General features: G+C 49.9%; 1 protein-coding gene across 1 annotated transcript in view; it reads right to left on the bottom strand.

The window, feature by feature from the left end:
* Positions 1 to 1,367: 1,367 nt before the first annotated feature.
* Syt2 (synaptotagmin 2) overlaps positions 1,368 to 20,303 on the bottom strand; it is a 90,064-nt gene continuing 71,128 nt past the window's right edge. Inside the window, exons 2-9 of the mRNA XM_051204089.1 lie at positions 8,139 to 8,333; positions 7,163 to 7,329; positions 5,479 to 5,598; positions 5,055 to 5,222; positions 4,613 to 4,780; positions 2,872 to 2,989; positions 2,140 to 2,273; positions 1,368 to 1,597 (exon numbers count right to left, since the gene is read on the bottom strand). Coding sequence (XP_051060046.1) covers positions 1,391 to 1,597; positions 2,140 to 2,273; positions 2,872 to 2,989; positions 4,613 to 4,780; positions 5,055 to 5,222; positions 5,479 to 5,598; positions 7,163 to 7,329; positions 8,139 to 8,316 — 1,260 coding nt within the window. The 5' untranslated portion in view covers positions 8,317 to 8,333 and the 3' untranslated portion in view covers positions 1,368 to 1,390. The remainder of the gene's footprint in view (positions 1,598 to 2,139; positions 2,274 to 2,871; positions 2,990 to 4,612; positions 4,781 to 5,054; positions 5,223 to 5,478; positions 5,599 to 7,162; positions 7,330 to 8,138; positions 8,334 to 20,303) is intronic.

Genomic DNA, 20,303 nt, shown 5'->3' with positions numbered 1-20,303 from the left:
CTGAACACAGGGTAGAGACCTTAGCAGGTGCGTGTTTCCTGGCATTCCTGGCACCTCTAGGGAATGGAAGGATGGGACCTCTCCACAGCTCTGCCTGGGCCACTCCGGCTACCATCACAATCACAGAGGCCCGAGGGGCCAGGAATAGGGCTTGTGAGCTCCTCACTATCCATCCATGCTCCCCCTTCTTGCCACCTCCTCCTTACCTGGACCTCAAGGGACCTAAGCACCCAAGCCTTCCTCTCACAGGTCTCTGGCTCTGTGCACAGTGCTCATCTTCAGATAGTATTTTCCCACTTCCTCAACAAGGAAAACGGAAGCAGAAGCGTGGGGATGCAAATGAACACGGCACTGCCTGCACCCTGCAGAGGGAGGGAGCCTCTGCTTCCCCCTGGGATGAGGCAAAGACCCAGGAGCTCAATTTCAGCCTCTGAGTAATGAGAGCCCTGTTCCTCCATCGTTCCATGCGATTCCGGGGCTGGCAGTCCCAGGTAGAGTTCAGCCAATCTAGTGAATAGTTTGTTTCAAGGAATGTCCCCCAAACCACACTGGGGGGGGGGGGGAGAGCGTGACTGTCAGGAGGATGTCTATGGTGGCATCAAGGCCTTTGGTCCCAGTTCTGAACACGTCCAGTACCACATCGTGCTGCCTTCCAAATGGCCGTTCACGAGGATTCTGAGGGCTCCTGCCATCTGACCAGGGCTTTGGGCTGCTTCACACGCTGACAGGACTCCCGCTTAGGCAGGGGCTTCTTCATCTCTGAGTCCCTGAAGACTTCCTCCTTTCGTGGCTCATTCCAGAAAGACCCAAAGACAGAGGCAAGCAGGGATGGACAGATGGATAGACTCTTTCTCTCCTTCTCTCTCTCTCTCTCTCTCTCTCTCACATACACACACACACACACACACACACACACTCACACTCTCTCACACACACACACACTGTCTCACACTCTATCACACACACACACACTCTCTCTCACACAGACACAGACACTGGCCATTGTGTTGCCTTGACAATCAAGAAACAGAATGTGTTGCCATTTTGTTGGCCCAAAGCCCAGGAAAAGCAAACTGCTCCAACTTTCTGCCAGTAGAGGGCCCCACTCGGGGCGAGACCTATGTGATAGGGCTTTGAGAGTGAGGGAAAACTGTGACAGGGCATGCAACAAGGACAGATCCTGGGACAACAAACAGAGCCAGGCTTCTCTTTCGCCTCTCAGGGGACTCCCTTCACTCAGCCACCAAAAGGAAGTTGGTCTTTAAGAAGAGAAAAGAGAAACAGGACACACCGCAAACAAATGAAGAAATCTCTACGGTCGCATAACTGAGGTATTGGTAGCTCTGGATCTTGTCCGTGTCCTGGGGGCGTGTGGCCCTAGGGCTGTGGCCTACTTGTTTTTGCCTAGGAGTGCATCCACCTCCTCCTCGGGCTTCAGAGAGTGCCACTGGGCGATGGGCCTCCGCGGGTTGGCCAGCATGTCAGACCAGTGCCGCAACTCTGTGCCTGTGGCGTTGCTGCCCACAAAGATCTTGCCGATGGCTTCGTTCTTGCCCAGCTTGTCATAGTCAAGCACAGTGACAACCACCTGCACTTTCTGCAAGGAGAAGCAGAGGAGGAAGGGGCTCAGAGACGTGATGCACGCATGCACGCACCCGCCAGGGACACCTCGCTTCTGTCGCTCTACCCGGCAAGCTGTCTGCGGACTCCAGCTCCAGGCTCCGTGAACATGGAGCTGGGAACCAGACTTGTTTTTTTTAGGCAACCTGTTTTTCTGCCAGCAGGCATACTTGAGCATACACAAAGCTCTAGGAACTCTAAGAATTTATGGGACGGGAGTGGCCTTTAATGAATGAGGTTAGTGAACACACAGCGTGTGTGTGTGTGTGTGTGTGTGTGTGTGTGTGTGTGTGTGTGTGTATGTGTGTGAAATACATTAAGGAGCTAAGGGACTTCTAAAAATGTGTTCATGTCCATCTCCTCGGATGATGGGGGCCCTTCAGAAAAGTCCTCTCCAGGGTCCTACCCTCAGCATTGTCAACCTCAGATCCGTCCCCACCCAAGTACAACCGGCTGTGGCTGCCCTCTGCCCCGTCCCCTGCTTGTCTGGAGAACCCAGGGCCCTGGAGGCTTAAGCACCTGAATCTGCTCAAAGGGGATCTCGAAGCTGAAGGACTCATTGAAGTATGGGTTCAGGGTCTTCTTCTTCACGGTGGTCTTCTTCTTCTTCAGCCTCTTGCCATTCTGCATCAGGTGGATCTTCACATAGGGGTCTGCAGAGAGAGTCCCAACCCAAGGGGCACCTCAGCCATGCCCACCTTCCAGTGTCCCGAGGCCACTACACAGTCAGACAGACCTCCAACCATACAGGCACCATGCCCTTGGAAAGCCCAGAGAAGGGAGAGGAAGTCCCCAAAGCAGAAAAGCCATGTAGGTCAAGTGCGGGGTGGGGTGTGTGTGTATGTGTGTGTGTATGTGTGTGTGTGTGTGTGTGTGTGTGTGTGTGTGTGCAAGCCAGGTGGGGTGTATGTGTGTTAAAGACTCGTGTGTATGTGTGTGTGTGTGTTAAAGACTCATGTGTATATGTGTGTGTGTAAAAGACTCTGTGTGGCAGGGCAGAAAGGCAGACTTGGGCTCAGTCCTGACACTTCCCACACTTCTGGAGAAAAGTCCTATGCCATTGGCTCATGCGGAGAATGGCATTCTTTTTCTGTCTTCTCTATGACCCACAGAGAACGGCCAGAGGGCAATGGACTGGAATATGGACAGGCAGTCTAGAAGGAGGACGAGCCTGGGAAGCCTGTGCCCCCAGACGCTTTCTATCGCCAACTCACTGGGGCCACACGCTGACACCCAGAGGTTCAGCATTACCTGAAAGGCCCCCCACATCCATCTTCTTGAGGTTCTTGGCCTCCAGGATACAGACTGTGAGCTTGCCGGCAGTGGGCACGTAGCGCAGGGAGGTACAGATGTCACCCAGCTTCTCTGGCTGTCCGGGGCAAGAAGCAGAGCTTAGGTTACTTCTGCCACCACCACCCCCCCCCCCGTCTCTAGTGTGGCTCACCCCATCTTACCAAAACTGGCAAAGCAGTGGCTTCTGGCCACTTCCCTTAGTCACCGGCCCCCACATCAACATCACACACAGCAATTCCCAGCCACTTCCCGAGGAAGCAGCCGGTCAAGAAGACAGAGGACAGGCTATAGAGGAGGGACCTTGTAGTGAGATATTCACCCTGCCTGCACCTGTCACACTGACCACGCCCACTGGGGGTGGGCACAGAGGTGGACTGATGTGGAAAAACTAGGTCTAGGGTCCAGGACCCCAGAGCTCTCTCTTGCTTCCTGAACAGAGAGAGAGCATCCAGAGGCATCCTTGGGACAGGAAGCTGCTGGCGTTCATCTGTCTCTGTTATAAGTTAGTTCTCGCTGAATAAACATCTATTCAGCCTATCTGTTTTTCCACGACAGCAGATGCAGAGAAGGCTCAGATCCCCACCAAGCTGGGGTGAGAAGGGCACACACAGAGAAGGTGCTGTGAGACCAAGCATCTTGGGGAGACCTCTTCCCTGATGGCTTCTGCCTAAACCATCCTTTCCCATCAGCCACTGGGCTTGCAGGACAATGTGTGGGTTTCAAAGCACTTTGCTCTTCCCTTATTATTGCCACTTAAACCTTCTGTGTGGACAAAGCAAGGACACTTTGTAACCAGCAAGAAACCCAGGTTGCCAGGGGGGTTTCCTCCCAGACAGCAAGTGTAGCAATGGGCAGCAGAGGTCTGGAGACTCCACCTAGGCCTCTGCCGGCGCCCAGGGGCGGGGCTCCAGGGAAAGGGTAAGACCGACCAATCACACACCTCTTCCTTCAGCCCCAGCTACAGAAGAAGGCCCGGTGCCTTCACCTCTGCTCCTCCACTGGACATAGGAGTCTGGCTGAAAATTATGACCCATGCCGGCAAGGTAGCTGGATGGGAATTCTAGCACACAGTAAATGAGGGGTCGGCTGCTGGAAAGGCAAGCCACACGCCGAGAATCCTATAGAACCAAGGCTGCCCCTTTTCTTGCGGGTAAACTGAGGCATAGTATCTGACTGACAATGGGGCCTCAGAAGAACAATAACAATGGTGCCCTTATTCCATGGCTTGCTTGACAGACACCAGGCACTGGACAAGGCACTTTGCACAGGCAGTTAATTTCCATCTGGAACCCTCTAAATGAGGATTTTTTTTAAAAGAAGTTTAAGGGTTCCAGAGTTTACGAAGCCCCCCCCCCCCCTTAGCCTGGCTCACACTTTTAATCCCAGCACTCTGGAGGCAGAGGCGGGCGGAGCTCTGTGAGTTCAAGGCCAGCCTGGTCTACGGAGCAAGTTCTAGAACAGTCAAGGGCAACACAGAGAAACCCTGTCTTGAGAAAGGAAAGAGGAGGAGGAAGATGAAAAACAAAACTAAGGAAGCAGCAGCAGCAGCAGCAGCCTGCCCCGGGTCAATAGCCAGGCAGTGAGGAGCTGGACTCTTAGCCCAGCAGACCTGACTCCAAACCTCAGCTCTTCCTAATACCCATGTGGACAAGCAGTCCACTTGACCACTGAGAGGGGGGCCTGGCCTCCCCGCCCTTACCTCTTCCTTCTCCCCGCCTTGTAGGTCTCGCCACTCCTCGATGGGCTGGCCAAGGTCCACGGTGTTCATGGGTACCTTCACCTCTCCGATAATGTCATGCTTAGAGAAGCGATCAAAGTCATAGATGGCCATCACCAGGGTTTTGCCTCCTAACTCCTGGTATGGCACCTGTAGGGCACAGGCAGGGTTCAAAAGAGGTCAAAGTAGCGTGAGCACTTCTGGGGGACGCTGTGGGAAGAGCCCCAAGGCTTGTGCCTGTATTGCGCTCAGGGACCGGGCAGACTGTGGAAACCAGCGTGTAAGAGGGGAGAGGCTACTATGGCCTGCTACTGTGCCATACTGAGCATGCCCCAGGGCTCCGGCCATGGCTGTGGACCAGGGAAAGGTGTGCAGAACACAGGGTCAGAGGGGGAGCCGGAGACCTCCTTCCGGTTTCCATCACCTTGAAAGTGAAGGTCTCGTTGAAGGCAGGGTTCAGTGTCTTCCGGTGCACCTTGGTCTCATACTTCTTCTTCTTGTCCGGGAGGAGGAAGACTTTGACATACGGGTCTGAGGTACCACCCATGTCCAGGGCAGGGAGCTCAGCAGCTTGCAGGACACCCACGGTGAGCTGTGGAGAAAGGCTGTCTCAGTCTCTGGACTGCTCATCTAGCCCCAGATGGGTCTCCTTCTGACCTCTCACCCCTGCCGAAAAGGGAGTCGGGGAAGGGGGGCCAGGCCAAGCTCAGCACGTAAGTTAATAGAAGAGCTCACCTGGAACCTTCCCCAGAGGAGACTGACGGTCAAAACCAAAGGCTGTATGCGCCCCGTGGCTTCCACGGAAAGGCAAGGCCCACACCCTGTCCTCTTTGTCCAGCCCTACACACCTGGTTGGCTTGGAAATCATAGTCCAGAGAAAACTGCAATTTGCCCAGGTTCTCGGGTTCTTTCTCCTCCTCGCCTTCGCCTTCTCCTTCAGTCAGGCCTGTCTCTGCGTCATCATCATCCTAGGAGAGCTGTGGGTAGGAGAAAGGAGTCTAAAGACACAGCAGGCACCCTTCACAAAGACACAGAGCGCCCAAACCCTCACTCAGACCCCTTAGGGGGCGCTGTGGGAAAAACTTGGGCCTGGATTGCCCACAGGGTACAAGGCAGACCGTAGAAACCAGCATGTGAGACAGGAAAGTGACAAGTACACACAGCTCATCAGGGCCCCAGGGCAGACACCCAGTCCCACACTTGGAAGGCATGACTCTGGCTTGGGCAAGAATCTCTCCTCCCTGTGGGGTTAGGCACCATGCCATAGGCCAGATAGCTTCTTGAGATAGGGGGAATTGATGGGGGATGTCCTGTATAATACATGTGTCTCTTATTGGTTGACGAATAAACACTGACTGGCCAGTAACCAATAAGAGGACTAAGCCAATGGCCAAACAATTTATAATTAATATAAATCTCTGTGTGTTTATTTGGGGACTAAACAGCAGCGGGACCAGGCAGGAAAGAAACTCTGTTTACAGGGAATCACTTCCCTTCCAAAACCCTATCAGTCCGTGGCTTAGATTTACCCACCCTGGGTGAGACATACCAGAATTGCAGTCCAGGCAGCCAGGAGCAGGGTGAATCCAGAAAGGCAGAAAGAGAAGGAAGCAATTTAAGAGCAAACCCTTCAGCTGAAGCCAGCCTGAAGTCATGGCTGCTTGGTGAAATCAGTCTGGGTTGTACACACACATGCCTGCATATACATACACACACGTGCGCGCGTATACACAAGAACACACATGCATGCATACATACACACACATGCACATACACAGGAACATACATGCATACATACACACACATACACAGATGTGCACACATACACACCATCCATGCTCACAAAGGCACACGCACACACACGTGCATGCACACACACACACTGTAGACTCCTTTGAGGCCCACCGAGGCGCACAGACGCATGATCCTGACCCTTGGCTGCCTTTGAGGTCAGTCCTTCCTCCCAGCCTTCCTTATGGTGCCTTGAGGAAAGACTCCTCCCAGCCACCCTCCAAACAAGCACCAGAGTGTGAGAGGAGAGACTGGGAAGCAGGTGAGAAGCAGGGGCTGCTGAACCAGCAGCAGCAGGCTGGGGTCCATACTTCATTTACCAGAGGGATGGGCGGATTCCTCCACATGGTCCAGTGCCTTCAAACCTACCCCTCCCTCCTCTCAGCCCTGACCCCACCCAGCCAGCTGCATCTGTTACCGCGCGGCATCTTCCTGGCAGTCATCAGGGTGTCTAGCACTTTGCTCCGGTGGCCTCCTTGGGAGCCCATTCTTTATTCCCATCCTTCTGCCTTTTGAAGGGTGAGCTAGCTCATGCTAAGCCTGCCCTCCAGCTTGGGGTGACTGTCATCATACAGGTATCCTCCCAGCCCCTCCCGGCCCCTCCCCTCCGGCCCCTCCCTGCAACATCCTACCTGGCCCCTCCCAGCCCCTCCCTGCATCCTACCTGGCCCCTCCCAGCCCCTCCCTGCATCCTACCTGGCCCCTCCCAGCCCCTCCCAGCCCCTCCCTCGCCGCACCTACCTGGCCCCCTTTCATGTCCTTCATGTTCATGGCGTTCTTCATGCCCTTGCCCTTCTCCTTCTTATTCTTCTTCTTCTTGCAGCAACACTTCTTACAGATGCAGAAGCAACAGGTGAGCAAGAGGAGACCGGCCACCACGGCCATGGCGATGAGAGCCCAGGGTGGCACTGCCCACACACAGAGCCCCAGCGTCAACACGCTGGGCCCCGCAAGCCCTCGCCCCGAGCACAGACTTGGGACTGTGACTCCCCCATTCTCCGCCCCCACATTTCCTGCCTCACCTGCATGAGGTGTATGAAGACCTCACTCCTAGCTGCCGCCCCCTTGTGGACACAGCCTGCTGGGTTAGCAGCCTGCAGGATCTGAGCAAGGGGAGCAGTTTGGGCTGGTTCCAGTGTTTCAGTTACTCAATCTTTGCACAACTGGCTAACATCACAGCCAAGAGAACGACCCAGAGGCAGAGAAGTTTCCTGAGCTCTAGTTCCCCTAGAAGGCTGGCCTTGCTTAGCCAGAGGCACTGGGGACCCCTTACCCCACCCCACTAAGATGTTCTCTGCTGTCCTGAAACCCTGGCTCCCTCCGGTGTGCTGATCCTGCAGAGGGGACCCTGGTTCCTCAGGGAGAGCCTCTGCCTGGGATTCAGAAAGCTTCCTCTTCTGCACTCCAAAACAAAGCAGTTTCTAAATGCTACTGGAAACCTGAATAATGATTTCTATCTCATATTTTTCACCTTTTATTTTTATCCTTTGGTGGGATTTTAAAGTCGCACTTAAGAGTTGAACCCGCCCCCTAAAGCTTGGCCGATGTAACAAGTCCCTTTGGTGGCCTCATTAATTTTAGACCATACTCCCAGCCCATGCCTGATAGGATTCCCTGAAAAATCCAAGCTGAGAGCCAGCCCAGCCCAGCCCAGCCCAGCCCAGCGGCACACCCCATTCATCAGGCCCAGCCATGTCAGACCACCAAGGCCACTCACAGGGGATCTTGTTGATCTCGTTGAAGAATTTGTCCTTCAGCTTGGCGAACATGTCTTCTTGGCCCTCTCCAGTGCCTGTACTCTCCGTGGAGTTGTCGGCGGGTCTCACAGGCATCGTGGCAGTGGTGGCGGCCGGAGCCACAATGGGCTCCTGGTTCCTCTTGAAGATGTTTCTCATGGTGGCAGAGGGGACAGCTGGGGACGAGAGGGGACAGCGGGGTAAACATCCCAGAAGCTCTGTCCTAAGGACCAGGAGACATTTCCAAGCTAAACACCATGGCTGTTTCTCTCTCTGCATCCCAAAGGTGTCGAGTGCCGAGTCAGCAATGTGCAGAGACAACGGCCGTCAGTGACGCAGTACAGGCATGCTCGGGCCGTGACGGGGACTACTGCGTGTGAGCTACACATACAAATCCAACAACAGTCTGAGGTGGGGATTTTATTGTGTTTGGGGGGATGTGTGATTGTTTTCTCTCACTCTTCTCGCTTAACAGCTGGGGAAACGGGCCCAAAGAGCTAAGAATCCTGAGGCCACTCCAGCCTGACAGACTCTGCCTGGCTCCAAAGCCTAGAGACTGCTTTCCTGTGTGCATCTGACCTCCCACAGCTCTGGGAAGAAGCAAGGCTCCGAGGTCACTGAGGTCACAGGATGGCTCAGCCCGCCCCCTGCCCGTCTCCATGACAGGAGGATGCTCACTGTCTGTACTGGCCTCCAGTACCTGCTCAGGTTCCTGCCCTACCTTTTCAGATCCACACCTCCATCCCTGCTCCTCCCAGCGGCCCTAGAGCCAAGAGGTGGCATCCACTGGTGACAGGAAAACCCAAGGAGATGGGAAAGAAAGGCATGGGCAGAGACACTGGGGTGGGGCGGACACCCCATGATCCTACCAACCAGAGCGCGAAGGCGCTTGGCACACTTCCGACCAGGATTCTCTCTGTCTCATGTCTAGACCATACAATGTGTAAGTTGGCACTCTGCTTATACTTTTCCTTTCATTTTGTCTTCATCACTAAGGGGCTAAATTGTATCCTACCATACATAGTAGTACTATGGTCTTTTTCTTCCATCAGTAATAGACCTTCCATTGCTATGCGGCTGGGGTATAAACAAATGGTAGCCCTTGCTTAGCATGTGCTTGCCTAGGTTCTGTACCCAGCACCAGTACACACACATGTATATGTAGTAAGATATACATATATATTTATACATGCATATATTGTAACTACAACCACATCTATACATACACATCTATAGCAAGATGAGCATAAACTGCGGTCTTCATGCAAAGCTATACTCTCACAAGCTTCCAAACCCCACCCTGCCCTCTGTGCCTTCTCTCATACTGCTCTGCTGCTCAAAGGGGTGTGGGCCTCTTCAACTCACATCCCCATAGGACAGGGGCTGTGCTGTGTTGACATTAGCCTCTCCTGTGTCGCATGCACACATTTCTAAGTCACAGTTCTTGACATCTGGGTCGCTTGCCTTTGAGACAGGATCTGACTACGCTGCATAGACTGGTCTTGAACTCACAATTTGATGCCTCAGTCTCCCAGGTGCTGGAGTTAGAGGTGTGCAATGGAACGTCTGTTTGTGTCTGACTCCTTTCCTTTACTGTGTTAAGCTTCTTCCAAAATGTGGCCTCTATCACAGTTTTGTTGGGGTTTTTTGTTTGTTTGTTTTGAGACTGGGTTTCTCTCTGTGTAACAGCCCTGGCTGTCCTGGAACTCGTTCTGTAGACCAGGCTGGCCTTGAACTCACAGAGATCTACCTACGCTGCCTCCTGGGAGCTGGAATTAAAGGCATTCGCCACCACTGCCCAGCCTGTATCAGTTCTTTATTGTTTCTTACAAATAAATTAAATTCCCCTACATAAATAACACATTGATATTGATCCATTCATCAATGTATGGGCATTTGGGCTATTTCTGCTTTGGGGCTATAATTGTGAATTATTGTGAGTATCTACATATGTTTTTGTTTATCTTGGCTATAGTTGGGAGGAAAATCACTAGGTTGTGTGGGAACTATATTTGATGTTTTAAGGCGTCACCAAACTCTCTTCCAGGGTGACGGCATGAGTCTGTGTTCCCAAACACAGTGTCTGTAGATCACAAGCATTCCCCTGTCACAGTGTTCACGAGGGTGGAACAGACGCCTGGCTGTGGCTGTGACCCGAATTTCTCTACTGTCTGACAGGTTGGGCAGCTGTCCACCACTCACCAGCCATTTGATTATTTTCTTTAGGGAAATATCTATTCAAATCCTTTACTAATTAAAAGATTAGTGTATTTTATGGGGTGACACATGTGTGCCACAGTGTAAGTGTGGAGATCGGAGGACAGCTTGAAGAATCTATTCTCTCCTGTCACTATATGGGTTGTGGAGTCCCCCATACAGGCACTCAGGTCGTCAGGCTTGGTGGCAATCACCTTTACCCTCCGAGCCATCTTGCCAGCCCCTTTGCCACTTTTAAATTGCATGTTTGTCTTTTTACTGTTGAATTATACCATTTACATATTCTGGATTGCAGCTTCTCATCAGACAGGGAGCTCTGGTCTGTCAGGTTACATTCCCTGCCCATATATACTGCAGAAAGAGCCAGTAATGTCCCCACTGCACAGGGGACAGGGGAGTGTCCAATAAATCATTTACAAATAATTCTTTAATCTGTCTTTCTATTTTTTTTGTGATGTCCTTTAAAACATAAAGGTTTTTAATCTTGATGAAGACAGTTTCTTTGATTGCTTATATTTTCAGTGGTGTGTCTAAGAATCAATCACACAGATTATGTCGCCAAGATTAGATTTAGCTAAGATTTTGGTTCTTGCATTATGGTGGTGGTGGTAGTGGTGGTGGTGTGTGTGTGTGAGAGAGAGAGAGAGAGAGAAAGAGAGAGAGAAGAGATGCAGGGGGGCAGACAGACAGACAGACAGGCGTTGGGGTGCAAACTAAAGTGGATCCTGTAGAAGTTCATTTGACACGGGAAAAAACATCATTCTGGCCACATGTAACAAACATGGCATGCTTGAAAAACACCCACGATGTTAATCTCGAGAAAGACAGGCGCTATGTAAATACCCTCCAAAGGGTCAGAACTCACATGGCACTGGGAATTTGAGCATCTGTCTTCCCACGCTCAGGACGACTTTCTTCCTTTCTTGATAAACCAACTCTATTTCTGTTACCATGTGTCCCTGGTCCAGTGTATTGTTCCGGGATGCGAGAGCCTGAACATCCCAGCAGGCACACCCCACACCCCAGACTCAGATCTGCACCTGAAGCAGCTGGCAAGTCGGCCCCAGGGTGATATCTGTGCTGTCTCTTAGTTCTGCCTTCCCCTTCACTTCCCCGTTCACTTAGCCCAGAGCACCTGAAGGTGGGCAAGCTCCCACAGAAGGGTAGCGTGGGGACAGCCCTCCCCCCATTCCTGTCTTTTCCACAGCCCATGTGGCCAAGGGCTTGGCCCTCCTCTTTCAACCTCCTGGGGTGTGAGACAATGGCTCGCACACTGGCCACTGACTGGAGAACAGTGCTACTTCAAATTGGCTGAGTCTGGGAAATACGTGGAGGAGACCAGATACGGGGTAGCCGTGCTGGTGCTAATAAACGCAATGCCACGCTCTCAAGTTCCTGCGTGGTTGGTATCCACTCATCCGCTTGTCTTCCCCCTTCCTGGGCATCCACCCAGATGACAGCAGTGGGAGGCAGGGCTATGGACCAGACACTGCAGTGGCTCTTGCCACACAGAGAGAATTCTCCAGCAGACACGGCACAGAGATAATTCCCTCAGAGACCTGCACTGACTGTCTCCCTCAGGGCCCTAAAGCCAGCTGGCTTCACATGCTGACCCCAGGGGACACTTAGCTAACCTGCTTGCCCACATGTCTACACCAGTGCCTTGGTATTTCTCCATTGTACCTTAACGGCTCTCAGTTTCTCTGTGTTCCTTAAATACAGGTAGGTCTATCCCCAAGATAGCTTCCCAGGAGACAAGACAGTCTCCTCAATACGAGGTTCAAAGGAGACCGGGGGGGGGGGTACCATTTGTACGTTTAACTCCAATGGTAATTTAAAAGCAAATAAAAAGGGCAAAGCCATCCATAAAACTCAGTCTCTTCCCTGATAGGGCAGCCCAATAGCTCGAGAATTTTATTGGTCCTACCCCCCTTCTTTGGAGAATTAATTTACCAAGATAAAAGAAATCATCTCAGGGACAGCGCAAAAGGGCCTGGTCCACTGGACTCAGCTCTGAAAGAGACAGTGTGAGCAATGGATTCAGACCCTGACCCGCAAAGGCTCAGACCCAAACCAGAATCTCTGACCCGCCTTGGGATGCCTGGGTAACAAATGATGGAGGACGGCTCTAATCCATCAGACGTCCTTGAGGACTTGGAGGACAAGAGTAATGTCTTTCTTCAGAGGCCCTGTCACTTAAGCCTGTCCCTTGGGACTCCGAGACTGTTCAACCTCAAGAACTGGGATAAGGTTTATCCTGAAAATATGAAGGGAAAGAAGGCTACGATTTTACTGGAATCCCCTCTGGCCTCAGTGCAAGCTGGGTGATGGGGAAATTCAGATAAAGACAGGACATTGAACTGTAGCATCGTCCCGCAGCAGGGCCAACTTGGCACGAACAGCTGGAAATGATAAGCTGTGCTTCTCATGGCTTTCTACCAGCGTAAGGGATGATGCAAAGAAAAGAGTAACCCTCTGGTAGCCTACATGTGTCCCTTTAGTTTTAAAACGGCAGTGGTGGGCAACAGGTCTTAGGTACTATGTTTCTCCTACTCCGAGAAGCCCCAGGCCGCCTCCAATACCCTTACTCACTCCATCTTACCTGAAAGGAGGCAGGAAGTCTGGGGGACACACAAGTGTGGTACTGTCACCATTTCTTGTCTACAACACTCCCCTTAGGGGAAGAGTCTCTTCACTGTGGACAATTAGAGTTCATGTTCCTTTTTCAGACACAGGCCTTCAGCAGTACAAGAAAAAGTTTGGGTTCTTCTCTAAGAACTCCCCAGAGCATGACAAAGAACCAGCTCTTACTAATGGCCATGCCTGTCTGTATCCTAGCTCTGGCCTCATGGGGACTTCAAAGATTTCCTGCCTCCTCGGTCACTACAGGCTTCCCCCACAGCAGGCCCTTTGTGCTCTCTCTCTCTCTCTCTCTCTCTCTCTCTCTCTCTCTCTCTCTCTCTCTCTCTCTCTCTCCTGCCCAAAGATCGTTCCTAGAACTCACATTCTAACCCAAGAGCTTCTTTACCCTCAGACCCATAAGTTCAGCTTTTGGATGCTGCCTTCTTACACACTGAGGCCTGAAGGAAGAGACCCTGATGTGACCCCGGCATAGGATAGAACACAGTGACAGGAAAACAAAAGGCAGAATTGCCGATGCCCCAAAGACAGAGGAAAAGAAGAAGCATACTTCACTAACATAGTAATGTCATGCGTGTTCATGGTCGCTTCCTTATCACACTCTGTCTCTGGAACCTCCAACTTAACTGGGGGACAAAACCTGTAGCTACTTCAGGGTTTTCTTTTTCTTCTTCTTTTTTTGCTTTTTTGAGACAAGGTTTCTCTATGTAACAGCCCTATCTGTCCTGGAACTCATTCTGTAGACCAGATTGGTCTCAAACTCACAGAGAGCCTCCTGCCTCTGCCTCCCAAGTGCTGGACTAAAGGCGTGTACCACCAACGCCTGGCTCATTCATTTTTTTTAAATGTGCACTAAATTTACTTTCTATTTTCTCTTTTGGCATGTCTATTTTAAACCTGTGGGTGGGCTTGTCTATAAATATGAGTGTTTGTAGACGGCATTAAAAGACCTGATAGATGCACCCTACCTTAAAAACTTAGCTACTCTTAATTTCTTAGAACCTATCAACATGGTGACTGTGGGTCTACTGAACATTTCATAAATTTTTTTAAAACGTAGCACTTATTTAGTGTGTGAGTGTGTGTGTAAGTGTGTGTGTGTGAGTGTGTGAGTGTGTGTGAGTGTGAGTGTGTGTGTGAGTGTGTGAGTGTGAGTGTGTGTGAGTGTGAGTGTGTGTGAGTGTGTGAGAGTGTGTGTGTGAGTGTGTGTGTGAGTATGTGAGTATGTGTGTGTGAGTGTATGAGTATGTGTGTGTGAGTGTGTGTGAGAGTGTGTATGTGCGTGTGTGAGTGTGTGTGCGTGTGTGAGTGTGTGTGAGTGGTGTACTCAGATGCCACACACACGTGTGGAGGTCAGAGGACACCCTGAAGCAGTCAGTCCTCCCCTTCTACTATCTGTGTTCCAGAGATCGACTTGGGTCGTCAGGCTTGGCAGCGAGCGCCTCTGTCCCAGACACATCAAGCCAGCCCCCATAAGACTTTAAAATGCTACTTGCTTATGTAAGATAATACTCATTAGTGTCACAAGATAAAAATTCTGCCTGGCAGTGGTGGCTCATGCGTATAACTCCAGCACTTGAGAGGCAGAGGCAGGCGGATTTCTGTAAGTTCGAGGCCAGCCTGGTCTATGAGTTCCAGGAAAGGCTCCAAAGCTACAGAGAAACACTGTCTCGAAAAACTAAAAAAGTTCCGTGAAATTTTACATTAGACACATAGATTTTGATAGATTTCCTTCAAAAATAGATTCTGAAAGAAAACAATTTTATTTCACCTTTTAAAATACTCATGGGTAACAAAACATAATAGATTATAAAAATGTTTTATGTTACTCAAAATACCTCTAAATTATATACATTTAAAACTATCTAATTAGATTGCTTTGGATTTAGTTTTTTAAGAATATTCTTTTTTGTTTTCCAGACAGAAGCTCACGATATAGCCCTAGCCTGCCTAGAACTCACTAAATAGACCAAGTTGGCCTTGAACTCACAGAGATCCTCCTGCTTCTGCCTCCTGAGTGCTTGGATTAAAGGTGGCATATGCCTCCACACTTGCCATTCTCATAAATGTTCGTATTATACAAGTGGGAAATGTAAGATTTTCATTAATAAGGCTGTTACATATTAGAATGATGGGTAAAATATTTACCAAAGATCTTTACGTTAAATTCTCTTTTCACAATGAAAATTACAGGCAGTGCAACCCAAGCCAGCAGTAAATTAAAACCTACCTACACTCACTCCAAATGTAATAAAATAGATGTTATTAAATCTTAAGATAATACTAATAGCTACAATTTAAGATACATTATAACTTACACTTTACGACATTAGTATAGAAAATATTGCCTGTTCACTTATGCTCTCCTCCTTCAGAAAACAGGCTTTTCACAGCTCTTGTTCAATGAAAAACTAATACTAGCCGGCTGGGTTTCTCTGTAGCTTTGGCCAACAAATGTAGTTTTGAAATGCCTAAATCTTTAATAATAAACTGGTTCCCTTAAATTTGTTGGTTAAAATAAATACTGTCTCCATGACGGCTACAAGTGTGTTGCCTCTGTTTTAATGAGGGCATGTAGGGGAGCTGACCCCTCCCCTCACCTGAAGGCGGTGGTAAGTAGTGGGCACGTAATGCAGAGACCTGTGCCTGGTAAGAGCGTTGAACACAAGGCGAGCACCGAGTCCTCAGCTCTGAATGGGACAGCTAATATCAAACACCACCAGCCCAGCCCAGCGCTCAGGGGGCCTCTCGTCTTGGAAGAAGAAGACAGGCTGGGAAGAAGTTCTATGAAATAATACTGTCTCCGGCCATGACCTGACCAGTGTGCTCATAAACTCGCTGCAGCTATGGTTACGCATAAGAACAAGTCAACAAAATCAGTCAGTGTCCCATCAGGCCACACTGTGACTCAGCAGGTCACAGAAAAAGATGTGTGTGGGGGGGCATGAGGTGAGTGTGAAAGGGCTGCTGATGGACGTGACCAAGATACACTGTATACATGATGGACATGACCAAGATACACTGTATACATGATGGACGTGACCAAGATACACTGTATACATGATGGACGTGACCAAGATACACTGTATACATGTAAGAAACTGTCAAAGAATTAATGAAAGACATTCTATTTTAAAAAGGGGAAGGGCTGGAGAGATGGCTCAGAGGTTAAGAGCACTGACTGCTCTTGCAGAGGTCCTGAGTTCAATTCCTGGCAACCACAACATGATGACTCATAACCATTACAGATGACTCTGTAATGAGATCTGGTGCCCTCTTCTGGCCTGAAGGCATACATACAGGCAGAACACTGTATACATACTAAATAAATTTTTTTTTTTAAAGAAATTGAGAAGTATTTATTTACTTATTGTGTATACAGTATTCTATCTGCATGTATCCCGCAGGCCACAAGAGGGCAGCCGATCTCATTACAAATTGGTTGTGAGCCACCACATGGTTGCTGGGAATTGAACTCATTGCTCTTAATCTCTGAGCCATCTCTCCAGCCGTAGAAGTATTTTCAAAAGAAGATGACAACGACGAAGAAGTAGGGGCTGGAGAGATGGCTCACTGGTTGCTCTTCCAAAAGACTTGGGTTCAATTCCCAGGACCCACATGGCAGCTCACACCCATCTGTAGCTTCAGTTCCAGTGTCCCCAGACAGACTTACATGAAGGCAAAACACCAATGCACAGGGAATGAAAATAAATCATTCTTCAAAAAGAAAAAATGTATAGCTACCTTGTTAAAAGTTGAGTACATAAAGGTGTTTGCTGCCAAGTTTGATCCCCAGAACATGTCGGAAGGCAAGAACCAACTCTTGCAAATAGTCTTTCGGTTTTCATTATGCGCTTGTGGCATGCATACGCACCCCCCTCCCCCTGCACACACACACATATCATAAATATAAATAAGTAAAGACAATAAAACATTTAAACCCTGAGTTCGGGCTACTGACACGTCAGCTCGGACAAGCACAGAGAAAATCCCATTTCTAAACCTAAGGTTGTGTGGTACTCAGTGTTTCTAACCCTAAGGTTGTGTGGTACTCAGTGTTTCTAACCCTAAGGTTGTGTGGTACTCAGTGTTTCTAACCCTAAGGTTGTGTGGTACTCAGTGTTTCTAACCCTAAGGTTGTGTGGTACTCAGTGTTTCTAACCCTAAGGTTGTGTGGTACTCAGTGTTTCTAACCCTAAGGTTGTGTGGTACTCAGTGTTTCTAAACCTAAGGTTGTGTGGTACTCAGTGTTTCTAACCCTAAGGTTGTGTGGTACTCAGCGGCTACAGTCTCACACATTCTCTGTTCCAGTCCGTCCATCATTGGGCTTCTTCTGATAATAGTTTAGCATCTTGCTATATTCTTTTATTTTTTTTAATTTTAACTTTATGTGTATGGCTGTCTTTTGCCTGTATGTATGCTTGTGTACTTCTTGCATGCCTGGTATCCATAGAGGCCAGAAGATGGAATCCAGTCACCTGCATTTAGACTTACAAATGGTTGTAGCCAACCATGTGCATGCTGGGAATTAAACCCTTTCTCTACAAAAGCGCTCTTACAAGCTGAGACATTTCTCTAGCCTCTCTTTCTACATTCTTCTTTCCCCTTTTATTGAAAACAGACTCTTTTTCATGCCGGCCATCGTGGCACAAGCCTTTAATCCCAGCACTCGGGAGGAAGAGGCAGGTGGATCTCTGTGGGTTCGAGACCAGCCTGGTCTACAGAATGAGTTCCAGGACAGGCTCCAAAGCTACAGAGAAACCCTGTCTCGAAAAACCAAAACAGAAAATAGATTCTTTTCTCATAGGCTATATCTTGATTACAGTTTCCCCTTCTCCCCTCCCTTCTGGATCCACTCCCTTTCTGACTCTCATTAAACAACAACAAAAAATAAATAAATAAACAATTTAAAAAACATACTTTTGAGAGATAACAACAAAACATAGCAAAATAAAATATAATAAGATAAAACAAGAAAACCATCACACAGGAGCTGGACAAAGCAAACCAGCAGAAGGAAAAGAGCCCGGGAGAAGCCACAGGAACCAGACCCCACAGGTTCACACTCAATGTCCCATTCAAATGCTAATCTAGGAGCCATGCAGACCAGTGCAGGCCCATGTTTGCTGCTTCGGTCTCTGTGAGCCCATGTGAGCTTTGCTCAGTTGATTGAGAGGGCCGTGTGATGGGAGATGTCATTCTGTAAATGTGTTTCTCATACTGGTTAATGAATAAAGCACTGTTGGCCAATAGGAAATCTAGATAGGCGGGACTAGGAGATGAGGAAAGAGGAAGTAGGAAGGAGGAGTCAAGATATAGAGTCTGGAGAGAGCAGGACGACAGCTGGCTCTCCAGTAAGATGAGACCATGTGAAAATACATAGATTACCAGAAATGGACTAATACTTAAGACAGAGCTAGCCGATAAGAAACAAGTAACTGGCCAACAGCATTATATCAAATACAGAGTCTCAGTGTGTTAATTGGGGCTGGCGCGGCGGCGGGACAAGACCAGCGGCGGGTGGAAAAACTACTCCTTACAGCCGTGTTCTCCTGGTGCCCTCCACCCGCTCTGACTCTTAGACCCTTTCTGTCTCCTTTGGATATTTGTCTGGCTACCATAAAAGAGACACATTCCAACACAGCTGCAAAGGCTAGGATCTACAATGCTGTCAGGTCTGCAGAATGTGCTGGGACAATGTGGCACAGAGCTTATGGGAGCAGCCAACCAATGTTTGATTTGGCTTAAAGCCCAAGAGATGGAGCCCATACCAACACTGCTTGGACGGCAAGAACCAGAAACTAGACAGCCTAGAGACCTATGTTAAAACCAAATACTACTGGTCCAAAAAAAAATAAATAAATAGTAGTGATAAAATGATTCCTAATGATATTCTGCTATACTCATAGACAAGCGCCTTGTTCAACCATCATCGGAGAACCTTCCTGTTGCAGTAGAAGGAACAGATACAGAGACCCACAGGTAGATTCTCCATCAAATGCCTCCCTTCAGAGCTCAGGGAATCTTGTTCTATCTTTAATGTGTAACTACCAGGGCTACAGAGCCTGGAAATGGCTTTGGCACAGTATGGGGTAGAGATAGTACTAGAAGGGACTTCCTCTCAAAGAACCGGTCACCAGGACCTGTTCTGGTGTCCTGTACCCGAGCCGCCTGGATGAAAAGGCCAACCTTTCATGTGGCAAAGGTTGGGGCCACTACAGACCAAGGCATGGAGTGGGGGAAATGGCAAGTCCAAGGACAGGAACTGGACCTCTGCTCCCAGCAGGGGCTGCCCAGGGCCTTGGGAAGTTAACTTCTCAGGGAGGGCAGAGAGGCTGCCAAGCCAGGCCCACAGGAGGCTGTCCCAACTCGACAAGAGCGATATGGACCCATACCAGAAGAATAAAGTCAGTGGACGGCCAGGGTGCAGCTTAGTGTGTGGGAGGCCCTGGGTGAGAGAGAGAGAGAGAGAGAGAGAGAGAGAGAGAGAGAGAGATCTAGGCAGATGTGAACGTCCATGCGTTAAGAATTGGGACAGGATTGAAGGTAAAATGGTGAAAGGGTGCCCCAGGGCAGACAGAGAATGTGGGGACTGTTGGCAGAACCTGGGGGACGAATGGTCCGAGCCAAGGACTAACGGAAGAGAAGCGGGAAGAGCACAGCCCAGCGCAGGAGTGCAGGGGTGCGGGGGGGGGGGGGTGAGCACCACAGAAGCAGAAAGTCACTACACACAGGCCAGGCCATGGCCGCTGCCACCTGTTTCTTCATGCCTGACATTTCCTCTGTTCCTCCGGACCTTGCCCAGCTTCCAAAGTCACCTAGCATGGCTTCTCCCACCGCTCCCCTCCCAGCCTCCTCCCGCCGTGGCCACGTGGCTCCTTTCCTTGTCCCTCCACCTAAGGCGCTTCTGCCTCGCCTGTGCGCAGCAGTGGCCCTTGGCAGAGTCGTGGGCAACCTCTGATCCAAGCACATGTTCATTTTCTCAGACTTGACCTCTCAGCCTTTGTCACCTCCTGACGGCTACCCGGCAGGGACCATCTCTCCTTGGCCTCAGGCACTCTGGGTCTGCCCCTCCCTGTTCTCATTCACCATCAGGGCCTGTATTACTCATGCTCCAAGCCCCAAGGCCCACCTGCCCTTGGCAGAGCCACTGGCCAACTACAGTCGCCCCTGCTCAGGTTCCTCCTGCACTCGGCACCAAGCACCTTTCATAAAATGCAAAGCCAAGCATGTGTCTCTGCTGTTAAAGCCATTCTAGGGACACGAGCAGCCCTGTTCTGTGCCTTTTC

This window comes from Phodopus roborovskii, unplaced genomic scaffold (genome assembly GCF_943737965.1).
Source record: "Phodopus roborovskii unplaced genomic scaffold, PHOROB, whole genome shotgun sequence".
NCBI classification, from domain to species: domain Eukaryota; kingdom Metazoa; phylum Chordata; class Mammalia; order Rodentia; family Cricetidae; genus Phodopus; species Phodopus roborovskii.
This window is presented reverse-complemented; position numbering and strand designations above follow the sequence as displayed.